General features: G+C 43.5%; 1 protein-coding gene across 1 annotated transcript in view; it reads right to left on the reverse strand.

The window, feature by feature from the left end:
* Window positions 1-14171, reverse strand: part of LOC126849936 (cadherin-related tumor suppressor) — an 82931-nt gene extending 68760 nt beyond the window's left edge. The window contains exon 1 of the mRNA XM_050592364.1: window positions 8059-14171. Coding sequence (XP_050448321.1) covers window positions 8059-13473 — 5415 coding nt within the window. The 5' untranslated portion in view covers window positions 13474-14171. The remainder of the gene's footprint in view (window positions 1-8058) is intronic.
* Window positions 14172-14616: the final 445 nt, after the last annotated feature.

The raw sequence follows: 14616 nt of genomic DNA on the forward strand, positions 1-14616 counted from the left end.
ATCGAATATAAACGCAAGTCAGACCTGCTCGCATTGGATCGTTTTACTCTTTTATAATCCCTGGGTGAAATGTTTGTAAAAACAGATACATTTGCCTTAAAACATAAAAATTCTTAGATTTTATTATTCTTCGAATAGTTGATCTTCAGCTTTTCGGCGTGAACCAATTGAATAATCTCTTTTCTCGCAAAAAAAAAAAGAAAAAAAAAACAGCATTATTTCCGATCATTGACGATTGTATTTTTCTTTAACGCTTAACGTGCGAAAAAGGACGAATGGGATCTGTCGGTGAAATCTAGCATATCGTACGATCCGCGATTAAGATTGTCTCTTGTTAGAAAGTGTCCGATGCTTGACAAGTGGTGGAGGATCTATCCGTCGCACAATAATGGGCGTGTTCATGTCAAATCTCGGACAAGCAGGTAGGAATTACGGACGACATACAATGAACATTGGAGAATAACGCGAATCAACCATAGAGAAGAACGCAGTCTCTGATCGCACAAAAAGAAGCATTCCTGGAAACCCCGTGAAATACTAGACCCAGTTCGAGAAAGAACGAGTTATAAATAATCTTGTCACTCCAACAATGAAACACTAGATTTCGCGTGTCTCAGAATTTTTATTTGATTCAATTAGGAGAATAATATTTCTCTTTTTTCTTCAACATAATAAAATTATCCTTATATAATAAAAGTTAATTTTTTCTCGTTATTTCTTTTTAGTTTTAATTTTTTTCAAATTACATGTCATATATATAATCCCATATATTCATATTAAAAGATTCGTATTGTTATTCATTTGAGATTAAGATATTACAGCAGCAAGTATCTAAATATCCAATGTCCTTCGACGGAAAAAGACCGGAGACTAAAAATATCTGACTATACAGTCATAGATCAGCGAGGTAGCATCGCGCCGGCCATAATCGCAGGATTCGTCAGGTTACCGACGAATTAGTGAGGTGTCCCGCTTGTACCTGCCTTGCCGAGTGTTTGCATCCGAGCGTCCAAGCAGGAGAGGAACAAGCAGGTAGAGATTATGAGCAACACACAATGTGCCGCCGGTGCCCATGCGTTTTCAGACGAGCTGAGTGGCAGTAGAAGTGGAGATTCTTTGAAAGAGCCAGCCGAGAGGGAGAGGAAGAAAAAAAGGACAAAGGGAGAACGCGCGCGCGCGCGCGCGCGCGAGAGAGAGAGAGAGAGAGAGAGAGAGAGAGAGAGAGATCCCAGAGAGATATTCCCTCATACGATGGTCCGTAGAGAAATGGTATGCGGTTCTGGAATTTGGTCCTTTTTGTTGCACACGCAGCGGACATCTCGTGTGTGATTTCAATAGACGAATCTCCAAGTCGCCATACCGCGTCCCGCTGCGAGTAGTATTCCACGGCGACAATTCCACCGATCCGAACCGATCCATGCAACCTGAGCGATGGGAATAATATTTCAACCGCGCCATCGCGGATCCGCGCCGTCGAATCCGTCAAAAACGTCGTCCCCGAAAAATCTATTGACTTTGAGATCTGCATTCTCTCCGACGTGTTTTGATAGCGCAACGCTATACATAGACGCTACTTGATGCTGCGCCGTGCCTTGTACCTGCCGTAAAAGGCGATCTTCCTTCTTACGATCCCCATCGCCGTCACTATTTCTGTGCTCGATCGATATATACATATATTTATAGTATATAATGTTCCATTTTTCAAATCGATTATTCACCGGTACATTTATTCCGATATAATGCGTTATTGTCAATTTGTTAAATTTCTGACTAGGATTTTTCTGATTAGGACTCGACTTATCACCGAGGTGATAAGCGACCGAGCGAGATGTTTTGACGCTCGCTACACTTCACGCCTGCTGATTCGATCCTTTTTCTCCTTCCCTGCCTTGTCCAGTTCTGATTCTTCTTCTTGCCGTGGCCTTCTAAAGAAGACGTTGAAAAATGAACGGGATGACGATTGTGATTACGAGCGGACGCGAACAACGGCACGACGAGACAGACAGACAGACGGACGGACGACGGCGGCGGCGGATGATGATGATGAGCAAGAGCAGAAGATTAGCGTAGCATTAAAGATGCCATTTCTTCTGCGTTTTTTCTTTATTCCGACTCTCGTGAGTCGGATCGAGCAGCGTGCGTCCACTATATAAGTGTATCGTCGGAGAAATCGTTCATTTTCTGTGCCATAAAATCCGCTGCTCACCGGAAAGGTTCATTAACAGATAGACCGACTCCTGCTATTCTGTCCGCGATCGGCAACAAGATAAGTAATGGCGATAGGATACCGAATATTGTCGAATATAAGAATCATATGAGAAGCACTACTCAAATTTTCAAATGCTTTCTTACATCAAGTTTTTCACAAAATTAAATAATGTAAGATTCTTTTCTTTCTTCTGTTGACGTCTCATCGTTGTCAAGATCATCTTACTTTTGTCAGAGATATCTTCATATGATTCAATATTGATTTTGTATAATAGATTCATATTTTAAATTAAAATTGATCTTAACATGAGTATTATTTTTCTCTTAATTTTTTTTTTTTCAAGCAAAGAAAATTTAAAACTATATGTATGACGACTATATGATAATTATAAAAATAATCTATAAAATTAAAATTTTAAAAAATTAAGAATTATAAAACGTGGGCGCTTTAATATTTTTTTTTTTTGGTCATGTATCGCGCATAATCAAATTGTGATGGCGAGATGACAGATGATCGAGACATCAACTGGTCGAGTGAGCAGACGATGGCACGCTAATACAAGAGAGGAGGCACCGAAAAGTCCCGCGTTCGCGGGCAGATATAGATATGAGATCATATCTGCGTATAATTAATTGCCTGTAAACTTCGTCCTGAATAATTAAGTGGAAACTGCGAATTCGCGAGCGCCGCTTTTTTCTTCTGCTCTTTTTTTTCTATTTTTTTTTAATAAGCGTGCCACATCACCAAAGATCTCCGATAGGAACGTGCGAGAAGAAAAGAGAGAGAAAAAAAATCGAGAGAAAAAAAATCAACGAAACTTCGATTTTTTTGTCCGTTGAAATATAAAAGTATTAAATGATAATCTTAATGCTTAAGTAACGGAGTGAGATTTCGTCCAACCGTGGATGCCAGAAGCAGATTGTTTGATCGTATGTCATTTAATACATAATAATAAAGCAAATCTTTCTTCTAGCAAAAAAGAAGAGAGAGATAGAGAACTCATTATAATTAGCTGACATGAAGCAATATTAGATGTTTGTTTTCGACATTTTATTAAGCAGTATTAAATTTCAATCATCCATTCAACAAGCAAAGAATTTTAATAGTCATCGTACAATATAATTAAGGAAATGCGCTTGTAATATTTATATTTAACGCAATTCATTGACTTTACTGCGGATACTAGCAAATTCTAGTTTTATCAACTGTTTGATAAAATTCATCTCAAATATCTTCTGCTGGTCTATCTTTTATTCGCAATATGAAAAGAATGGACAGAAAACTAAAGTGTTATTATTATAAATAGAAAAAGAGAGAAAGAGAAATTACGAGCATTAGTAATAACGATGCTTCTTTATATAAATAATTATCTGAGAAAAAGACTTGTTCAAAATTTAAATTCATTAAATTTTAATTTCTTTTAATATTTTCTCTATATAACACGCTCAAAGGAGCTTTAAATTGACAGCCTTTTAAATCACGGCTCGAGCTGTCACTTTGTGGATAGCACCAGGCACGTCATAGTTTATATCCTCGCATCGCTCTCGCGCAACCGTAACGGATAACAAATAATCTGCAAACACGCTAAAGCGATCGCGTAACGGCCGCGCGAGTCTGCGAAATAGAAAGAGTTAATTGCGGGGCTTTAATGCGTTTAACCGTGCATTATTAATCACGACGGTCGGTCGTAATTATTGCCGGCTATTATTAGACACTCGCTCGCGCGCGCGCGTTATACATTAGCGCCGACATTATGTTCGTTCGTTTCATCTCGTATGTAGATATATTTATCCACCGGAAAAATGAATATCACACGCCCAGATTTCGCGCGGGACCCACCCATGGCCGCGAGGACGGACGTACGGGTCAATGATTCGGATCTCACACCTTTATACGAGCATATACGTTAACATCACGTTTGCGGCCACTTCCTTAAATCAAATGTCGACGTTCTCGTTTGAGCTTGGCAAGAGCGTAGTGTATGTAGTGACTTTAAAGTATCCTCCTAATTTTAAGGAAAATACAGTTACAATGTATGTCAATGGATTCACATTTTGAAGTGATGTGAAAATTTTACAAAGTTGTTTCTTTTTTGCATATATTGTTAATATGTGTTTTCCTCGCTAGAGATTTTTTTAGATGATTTTAGATCAATTTTTCTTTTGGAAAATTGTCAATGTTATATAATTAATTGTCAAATAATTGAAGATGAAAAACTCACTAGCTAAAAACTAACTAAACTCCAGAATAGAAATGCGTTCTTTAAGAATTCAAGATTATTTCGAATTATTTATTTTAATATTTAAAGCTTTAAAAAAAGATATAAAATTTAACAAAACACTATGCAAAGTTTCGTTTAAACAAAAATTAAATTGAGCGGAACAACTGCAATTAGAAATACATCCAATAAAATTCTGAAACACAGTCTGTATACATAATGGACGATTGAAGTTGAATATTCAGCGTGAACAGAAAATTATTGCGTTCCGGAGGAGTCGAAGGCACGGACACACGTGCGTTGAAGTCATCGGCGCGGCGGCATCGCGAGATATATGTATACCTACTTCGCCGTACGTCTGCATCCCGACGCGAACCCCATTGCGCGATAATTGAAGTTACGCTTCGTGGGAAGCACGGCCTTCGCAGAGCAGAAGTGACCGTCCGGTACTACAAAGAGCTTAGACAAAGGGCGTGCTTCGGGGGCTTTCGACTCTATATATATGACTTCGTATGAGAGAGAGAGGCCGCCTTCACAACCCCGTCGTGATCCCCGGGACAAAAAGCCGTCGACGTAGACGAAGCCATGGATAATGCCATCCGCGCGACGAAAAACAGTACAGTTTTAGTACGTAAGAGAGAGAGAAGGGAGTGGGGGAGAAGGAGCCCGGGCCCGAGCCGAACGGTCCCGAGAAGACCTCGAGAAAACGGGGAGTGCGGGACCCGAAGAAGAGCGGGTCCCGAAAGCGTAGCAAAAACGTCCGAACTGCAGAGTCGGCGATTCCTGAAGAATCGGGGATCCCACAGCGAGTGATGGTCGTAAGAGAAGAGGAAGATGCGACGAAAGGAAGAGAAATAGAGACAAAGAAAAAGAGTAGCAAGCGGTGCTATTTATCAAGAGACACGGTAGAGTCTCGCGCAAAGTCACGCGAGAAACATGGAACGAAATGGACCATGTATCTATACACACGAGTCGTCCACCGCCCTTTAATTGCGAGTATGTATATGTATATTAATTAAATCGTATGGAGTTGTCAATCGATAATCAATTATAGTCTCAAAAACAATAAAAAAAATTGACATTAGCTCGAGTTTTGTATCCCTAAACACCTGTCACCGCTATGTGGAATAATTTTCATGTATTTTAATTTGTATTTTAATTTTTTAATACGCGATAGTTGGAGATATATAATAATTTAATAATAATTTATTATTATTCAAAATGTTATTATCTATTCCCACCGCAATGCCAAGTTTTTTATATTAATAAATTTTATTACTTGTAATTATCTTAATTATAGCATTTTTATTGATACATATTATAAGGAAAGAAGAGATGAATGTGTTACTGCGAAGACAAAGATGCACAATGAAAAGCTAAGGGAGTGACAGTAGATAGTATAAAGAAGAAGGATCTTCAGAACTAAATAAAGCGGCAAGTGGCGTACATCGAGGATACAGATGGATTCGACCGCGCGTCTCTTGAAAGTTTTGAGATCCCGGTGCGAGCGCGGTATAAGGGCTGCGCCCGCTCATCCAAGATCAAGTTTTTCTCGAGTCCTCCGAGAACCTCCGGGAGAGCGAGAAGAAAGAGCATTGGGGCCCGAACCCGAATCCGAGTTGATTTCGTGGCACGCGGTTCATCTTGTCGTTTATTCTCTCCGACTCTCTCCGCTATAGTCGCCTCCTCTTCCTCATCTTTCACCATCTCACCGAGCTCATCTACACTTCAATTCCGCGGCAGGACTGGACCGCGATGGAATATCGGTACCACACCGATGAGATCTCCAATTTTTTAAACAATTTTGCGCAAGATGTATGTAGAATAAAATAGCGATGTATTCGACTACGCTTACCTGCCGCTACCTTGGATCGCGCGGTTTCCCGACAAATATTTGCGAACAGCGGAAAAATAATTTTTTAAAGTTAAATCACACTGTCGAAAGATGGCCATAAGAATTTTCTAAATTAAAAAAAAGAAAAATTAAAAGTCGCGACTGTAATTCAAATGACATTTGTATCCGAAAGATAAAATCGCGAATTACAGGACATCCTGTATTAGAGTAGAATAAAAGCGCGAATTAATTAGGATAGCTTCGTTCTAATAAAACGAGACGAGATGGCTGCGGCGGTGGAGGCACGGCGCGATACTTTCGTATAAATTTGAAACGCGCCCTGTAATTTGAGAAAACGTCCCTGATCCTAAACCCTATTTATGCAGCACTGAACCGGCTGTAAACCGTTCGCATTCACGATCTCCCTCCTTCTCATCCTCCTCCGCATCCTCCTCTTTCTCCCTTACTCCTTAAAGAAGCTCGTCCTTCTCCTCGTGCACGCGTCTTGTCCTTCTATCTATCGCTTCTCGTCTCTCGAGAATCTCTTTCTCTTTCTCTTTCCTTGTCTTTTTTTCCACTCTTTTTTTTCCTCCTCTCCTTCTTTCTCTCTCTCTCTCTCTTTCTCTTTCACGAATATGTTAGGTTCATCTTGCGAATAAAGAAAGATGCATATATTATACACATAATACAATACGCTATGGTGGTTAAAAACCAACGTCGAAAGAAATGTTATTTTATAAGATGCCCCGATTATTTAACATAACATCAAATTAATAATTATTTTAAAATCAAGACGATCTTGTATCTTGATTGATAATTTTTAATTTAGAGCCATCGATGTTGCCAGGAAAACAAGAGCGATTCTAATTTATTATTCAACGCAACATTAAAAATAATTTTTTTATGGTTTCTTGCTAGTTTCTTTTTCCTCCGACTCGTTAACAAATATGCATAAACATAATAATTGTACACATATTGGGTATAGCGAAAGGGGGACAATTTTAATAGAGTATTTCTGGAACCAAATCAATCCAAGAATTTTTTTATCATTTTCTTGTCTGTCAAATAATTATCGAGACATCATGAATTAAAGATAAAAGATTTTCAATCATTATTTTACATCGTCACAATTATAATATCGTCACGATTAAAAGAATTATTTAGCCTCATTGAGAGAAAGAAATATCTTTGATAAATTATTACAAACAAATATTATTTTTTTTATGTATATTTTATTGGTTAAATTTGCTTTTCCTACTTAATAACAAATTAATTAAAAATAAAAATTTTCTCATATTATTAATTGTATAGAGAAAAATTAAGCAATAAAATATATATTATATTAAAGCAATATTTTTTTGCGCAATAATTTTTTCAGCAATTAATATAACATTTCTATTTCGAATATATTCATTCAGTCAATATACTCTCTCTCGACGTTTTATTAACTTTAATTATTCATCTAGCTATAAAAATAAATTTATAGAAATTATCCATGAAATAAAAAATCTGTTTGAATGATTCTTTGGCGCCCGTCATATCATCGTATCATATGATTTTTAGCAATTAAAATATCCCTGCTGAATCTTGCACCGTCGATGACAATCCGGACTCGTTTGCTCGTTTCGCGAGAAGGGGTCTTATCCGGCAATCGAGAAATTACATTATGGGATGAGGGAGGAGAGGGGAAAGACTGGCAGACCGACAAAAAGCACCGACTATCTTTCAGGAGCCGACGAAGGAAGGCATCATTAATATCACCGAGACGATCAATCAAAAAACCAAACGTAAACTCACCTTGGTGGACGTGGTACTGGGCCTGGTGCCGCCTATGCCGATGGCGTACAGTTCAACCTCATACCACTGGACGCCGGTTTCGCGATCGAGCTTGGCCGCGGTGGATAGCACGCCGGTCTTCGTGTCGATGTCGAAGAGCCGATCGACCTGGAGCCCGTCGTCGGGCCCGCCGCCGGCGGTCACGTTCGTCACGTAATACTCGAGCTCGATGTTCGAACGTCGGTTGCGCGCGCTCACACGCAGGATGCTGGTACCGACCGGTTCGTTCTCATAAACGCTGCCCTCGATCTGACCCCGGTGTTCCCAGATCGGCTGATCATCGCCGTCCTCGCCCGGCACGATCAAGGTCACGTAAGTCTCCGACGAACGACGTTCCGTCTGGACCGCTTCGTCTGTCGCTCGGACACCGACCTGATATTTGGATATCCCTTCGAAGAGACTGCTCCTCTTCGAGAATGATCGCGGGAATCTCATGGTGAGCTGACCGGTGCTACGGTGAATACGAAACATGTCCAAATAGTTGACGTTCGAACGGAGCAATTCGTACGTCACCAGGCCGTTGGTGCTGGAATCGAGATCGCGGGCGACCAGCTGCGTCACCACGATCTCCTTCGCCGAAGACTGATAATAGTTGAGATTGCCGGCGCGCAGCGGCGGTAACACTACTGCGGACATGCTGACGAATAACGGCGCGTTGTCATTCACATCTTCGACGATCACAATTACTAGCTTCTCGGCGGACAAGCGCGCGCTTGACGGCTGCGCCCGATCGGTCGCGACTATTACAAGTTTGAAGGTGTCTACTTCCTCACGATCAATCGGCAACAATGTATGAATTACGCCGCTCAACGGATTGATACCGAAACGCCGCACTTGATCCTCCGGGTCTTGATTGAGAATCGAGTAACTCACCATACCATTGTCGCCCGAATCCGGATCCTCGGCGGTGATGGTGACGATCGGCGTTCGCACGGGAATACCTTCGCGTATCTGACGCACTATTGCCGTATTCGGAAATACCGGTGGATTATCGTTGGTGTCGATCACCTCGACAATCAGGCTGGTAATCGAGCTAAGCCTCGGGTGACCACCGTCGCTACAGGTTAAGTTCAGTGTGTAACGTTCTAGCTCTTCATAATCTAGTGATTTTCGTAAATACAGGATACCGGTCAGTGGATCGATATAGAAGGTATCTCTTCTATTACCGGCCGATATGGCAAATGTCAGTTCGCTATTAGGTCCGAGATCGTTGTCGGTAGCCTTGAACCGCAACAATTCGGTGTTGATTGGCGTGGTCTCGAGCACGGAAATTCGGGATTTATTGTCGATAAAGCGCGGCACGTTATCGTTCTCGTCGAGTACTTCGATGTAGACAGTCGTGCTGGATGACAGACGCGTCTCAAGACCGGCGTCGTGCGCCACGACGGTCAACACGTAGGTATCGGACGTCTCGCGATCAAGTTCTTTCACCAGCGAAATCTGTCCTGTGGCTTCGTCTATTATGAAATGACCGTGCTGATTGCCGTTCTCCAATGAATAAAACACATCACCGTTCAAGCCCTCGTCGGCATCGGTTGTATATACTCTCAATAACTGCGTGCCGATCACGGCGCCTTCGCTCACTTGCACCCGATAAGGCAAACGCTGAAATTGTGGCACATTGTCGTTTACGTCAGTGATATGGATAGTGACTTTGACGCGATCACGAAGATGATTGACACCATTATCGGTGACAGTGGCCTCTAAGGTGACGTAGCTGCCGCCGGTGTTGGTCACCAGGAGTTCGCGATCGAATACGCGCAGCGATTTGACAAAACCGTTCCTCGGATCGACCACAAAATCTTGCTGGCTGGCCGGCAAGGAGAATATTAGATCGGCGTTACGCCCGACATCGCGATCGGTAGCCAACAGCTTACCGACAAAAGTATCGGGCGGCTCGTTCTCACGCAGATGGAAGCTAAAACTGCTGTTGGTGAACTCGGGCGCGTTATCATTCTCATCGATCACGTGCACCACCACCGGGACAACGGAACTTCGCGAAGGACTGCCTTGATCAGACGCGGTGACCTCGAGTGCGTAATAGTCTCGTTCTTCGCGATCCAGCCTGTTCTTCACGTAAATCTGACCGTCCGGGAAGATGCCAAAACGACCCTCAACGTTACCATCAGTCACGCTGTATAATATCCTACCGTTAATGCCGAGATCCGCGTCGTGAGCTATTAGCGAGAAAAAACGCTTGTTGACCGGCGTGGACTCCGGCAGTGAGATCTCGTAGCTAGTCAACCGGAAGACCGGCGTATGATCATTAACATCTTCAATCGTCACCTTGATCTGATGCTGAGCGGACAGCGATGGTTCACCTGAATCGGTCGCTGTCACTTCTAGATGGAGAATCGTACCAGGTATTGCTTGGATTGGTTTATTTAAATAGATGATACCCGAATTTTCCGCGATTCTAAATTGTTCGCCTGGATTATGAGTAAGCGAATAAACGATTCTGGCATTGGCGCCGGCATCACGATCCCTGGCACGGGCTAAACATATTTCCTGTCCTACTGCCGCATTTTCCCGCAAAAAAATTTCGTCGCCCCGCTCGCCTCTGGGAAATCTAGGAGGATTGTCGTTAACATCCTGTACGGTGATGTTAACGGTCGTTTGACCATACGCAAGATCGGCGCGCGCTGACAGTTGCAAACTATAATAAGCCACTCTCTCGCGATCCAAGCAACCAACGGTGCTGATAACGCCAGTACTTTTGTCAATTCTAAAATTGCCCTTAGAATCGCCGAAAACAATGTCGTAATTCACCTTGCCAGTATTACTATATTGCGTGACTTGTACCGAACCGACTTCTCGACTGAATCCGGATATGGAATCGCAATCGCCATGATTCTCGGTTACGCGGAATTCGTAGCCGTTGTAAGTTTCAAACTCGAGATGTTCTAAATCCTCTTCGCGAATTATTTCCACTACCGCATTTCTGGCTGCCAACTGATCGCCGGTATCCTTGGCTGAGATGGTCAGTTCGTAGAGGGTTTTGTGCGCGGCGCGCAAAGAGCCTTGAAGAGCAATCTCGCCGGTTTTCTCATCCACTATAAAGAGACCTTCGCCGCCAGATTCCAGGATGTATTTTACTTGAGCGTTTTCCCGGGCATCAGCATCAGTCGCCATCACTTTACCTATTGTCGTGCCTGCTGGAGCATCTTCAGAGATAGGCATTAAATATTTCCAAGGATAAAAGACTGGCATGTTATCGTTAACGTCTTCCAACGTTAGCACCACAGTAGCAGTTGAGGATTGTACTGGCGTGCCCTGATCTTTTGCTATGACCAGAATTCTGTACTCTGCTATTGTTTCCCGATCTAAGGCAATTTTAGTCGTCAACTGACCGGTCAAAGCGTCCAGCGCAAAAGTCTTGGGATAATCGTGTGAGACACAGGAATGAAAGCTATACGCGACACTACCGTTGGTTCCTTGATCGTTGTCGACGGCTGTCAGGGTAGCTACTAAACTATTGGGCGGCGTATTCTCCGATAACGTGATTTCGACGATGTTTTCGGAAAAGCGCGGCGCTTCGTCATTCTCATCGAGAATTGTCACTTTGAGATGTGTGAACGCGTATTTGGTGTTTGGACCGCCGTCCCGCGCCGACACATGTAACTCGATGCTACCTTGAATTTCACGGTCCAAAGTGGCAACGGTGGTGACCAGGCCGGTATCGCCGTCAATAGCAAACCAGCCCTGCTCGTTTCCCGAACCGAATTCGTAATAAATCCGTGCATTTAATCCAGAATCCGCGTCTGTGGCCGAAATGCTGGCGACAAAACTACCAATCGGTGCAAATTCCGATAGAACTGCTGAATATTCACTCTGTTGAAATACCGGCTCGTGATCGTTGACGTCGTTCACATGAATCACGAGATAGGACGTGGCCGATCTAGGCGGAATGCCCTTATCGGTAGCGACCACCGTGAGATTATACTTGGGAATTTCCTCGCGATCTAACCGGCCGTTGACCTTTACGATATCGACAGTTTGCGACTCTAGCCGAAAATGACCTAACTCGTTACCGCCGCGTATCTCTATACTAGTCTTGCCGTTCAAGCCCTCGTCGTCGTCAAACACTGTTACCACAGCAACGATCTGGTCCTTGGCAGCGTTTTCATCGACGGTGGCAAAAGTCGCGGTCGATGGAAAATAGGTAAACTTAATCACAGGATCATGATCATTCGCGTCCAATAGATTCACCGTTACGTAAGTACGACCGTCCTGCCTGGGTGAACCATGATCGCGTGCAAAGACTGTAATAACGCAGCTCTTAGGGCAACCGCCAGCAGAACGTGTTACCGTGCAGCCCTGTTGAGGACACTTCAAATGCTCGGCCGTCGTGATCGTACCTACCTCCGGATCAATTGTGAACTTGCGCTCGTTGTCCGGTAGATAATATGTCAATTTTGAATTGTCCTCCGAATCCCTGTCAGTAGCATGCACTGTCAGGACTTTCGTACCGATTGGAGCGCTCTCATTTAACGCTACCACATAATCACTTTGTTCAAACACGGGTGAATTGTCATTTACGTCTAACACCGTCACGTTTACCAACAAATAACCTAAGCGTGGAGGTCGGCCACGATCGCGCACACAAATATTGAGCGAATAGAACTCTATCTGCTCGCGATCCAACTTGCCTGTAGTCTCAAGATGTAAATATGATGTCTCACCGGTAGGATTTCCCGTAACTTCCAGGCGAAATTTGCCGTCCGTATTGCCATCCACAATAAAATAGTCATCTAGCACACCGTTCTCTGGCGTATCCCGGTCTGTTGCGGCGTCTAGTAATAGCTTGGTACCAACTACAGCCGATTCTGAGAAACTCACCGCAATGCTAGGCTCCGGAAATTCCGGATTGTTGTCGTTAATATCAAGCACCAAGATCCGCACTTCGATTGGATAAGTTGGTTGACTCGATAGCACAACAAAATCAAACCGATCGCTGCTTAGAGCTTCGCGATCGAGAACCTTAGCTGTTCTTATCTGGCCTGTTTCCGGATCAAGCATAAATTCTTGAGGCGGCTCATTGAACCTATAGGTAAAATCAGGCTTGACCGGTATCGTGCCTACCAAAGTACCTTTGGGTTCGCCTTCCTTGACCTCGAGCTGGACCCGCGTGTCGACCGCTCTGCTCTGCATTGCCAGACCCATCGTTGCGGCGCTATCCTGCGGCAACATCGGTGACCTTCGTGGCACTAACCGCGTGACCCTTTGAGGTAGGTTATGTAAGGTAAAGTAATTGTCGGATGCCGCCGTCGCCGTTGCCGCTGCCGCCGTCGCGTCCTGGCCGACGACTTGGCCGCCATATTGATCCGATAGGAATCCCAGGAGAAGGGCCAAGAGCATCAATCCCCTTATGATCATCTCTTCTATCTCACCGCGACACGCCCACCTGCCTTAGCCAAATTCCGGCTCACGGTGATTCGTCGTCGTCATAAAATCGCGCGCTCCGATTACGCACTATCTGTCGTTCTTCCTCCTCATGATCGTGACCAGCGATAATCCCATCGTCATCTTCCACGTTTACGTATCGACGCATCATTGCACGTATCGCGACATCCTCCAGGATGGAGATTAATCGCGCACAATGACGTGAACTGCCGTCCTCTGCCCGGCGTTGCGTTGCATTTTTTTCTCACCTTCGAGAGATTCCGATTTAAAGACGCGTATCAAAAGATAGTGGGTGCTTTCTTTTCTGTCTTTCTCCTTTTCTCTGTATCTATTTCTTTCTCGTTTTCTGTGTCTTTCCTTATCTTGTTTCCTCCCTCTCTTCTTTCTTCTTCTCTCTTTCCTTTGCCGCTGAAAGTCAAGTGTATACGAGAGAAGACTTCACTCGGCAGAGAGGGCAGTGACCTGCCCGAGAGCCGCGCCTCGCGAAATGCGCGTCTACGGATGCTCGCGAACGGCTCGCGAACGCGAAAATGAGATGTTTTGGACACTTTTTCGATTAGCGACCCGCGATGAATCAACAGAACGTATCTTCTTTCTTCATCCAAGGATCGAATTCTTTTATGTAAAGCTTATTTTTCTCTTCAAGTTCTTGTATCTCGAGAACACATACCTACATCACGTGCTAGCTTCTTCGTTTTGTCATATCGCATTCTTTCGATATATGTATATATACATAAGAATAATCTTTCGCGATAAAAATGATCTTTGATAGTAACGAACAATTGCTTTTTTTGCAGCGATTTCGAGATCGTTCTCTTGAAACACTCTGATCCTTCAGAATTCACAGTTTTATCACTGGCCCGTGCATAGGCCCGCTAAGCCCAACAATGTAAACACTGCACAAAGATGAGGATCCAATATTTTAAACACAAAAACACGATTCGCGATCAATATATACATATACATATATGTATTCTCGCGCAATATTGATACGATCGAACAAGTTTGAGTGACCAAACCTCGAATTTACGATTCACTCGCGTTTGCGACTCGCCTGTATCCGCAGAGATCAAGCTATCATTTGCAAAAATCGTCAGGAAGTTCACGCGATCGCGA

This window comes from Cataglyphis hispanica, chromosome 5, assembly GCF_021464435.1.
Source record: "Cataglyphis hispanica isolate Lineage 1 chromosome 5, ULB_Chis1_1.0, whole genome shotgun sequence".
Lineage (NCBI taxonomy): Eukaryota > Metazoa > Arthropoda > Insecta > Hymenoptera > Formicidae > Cataglyphis > Cataglyphis hispanica.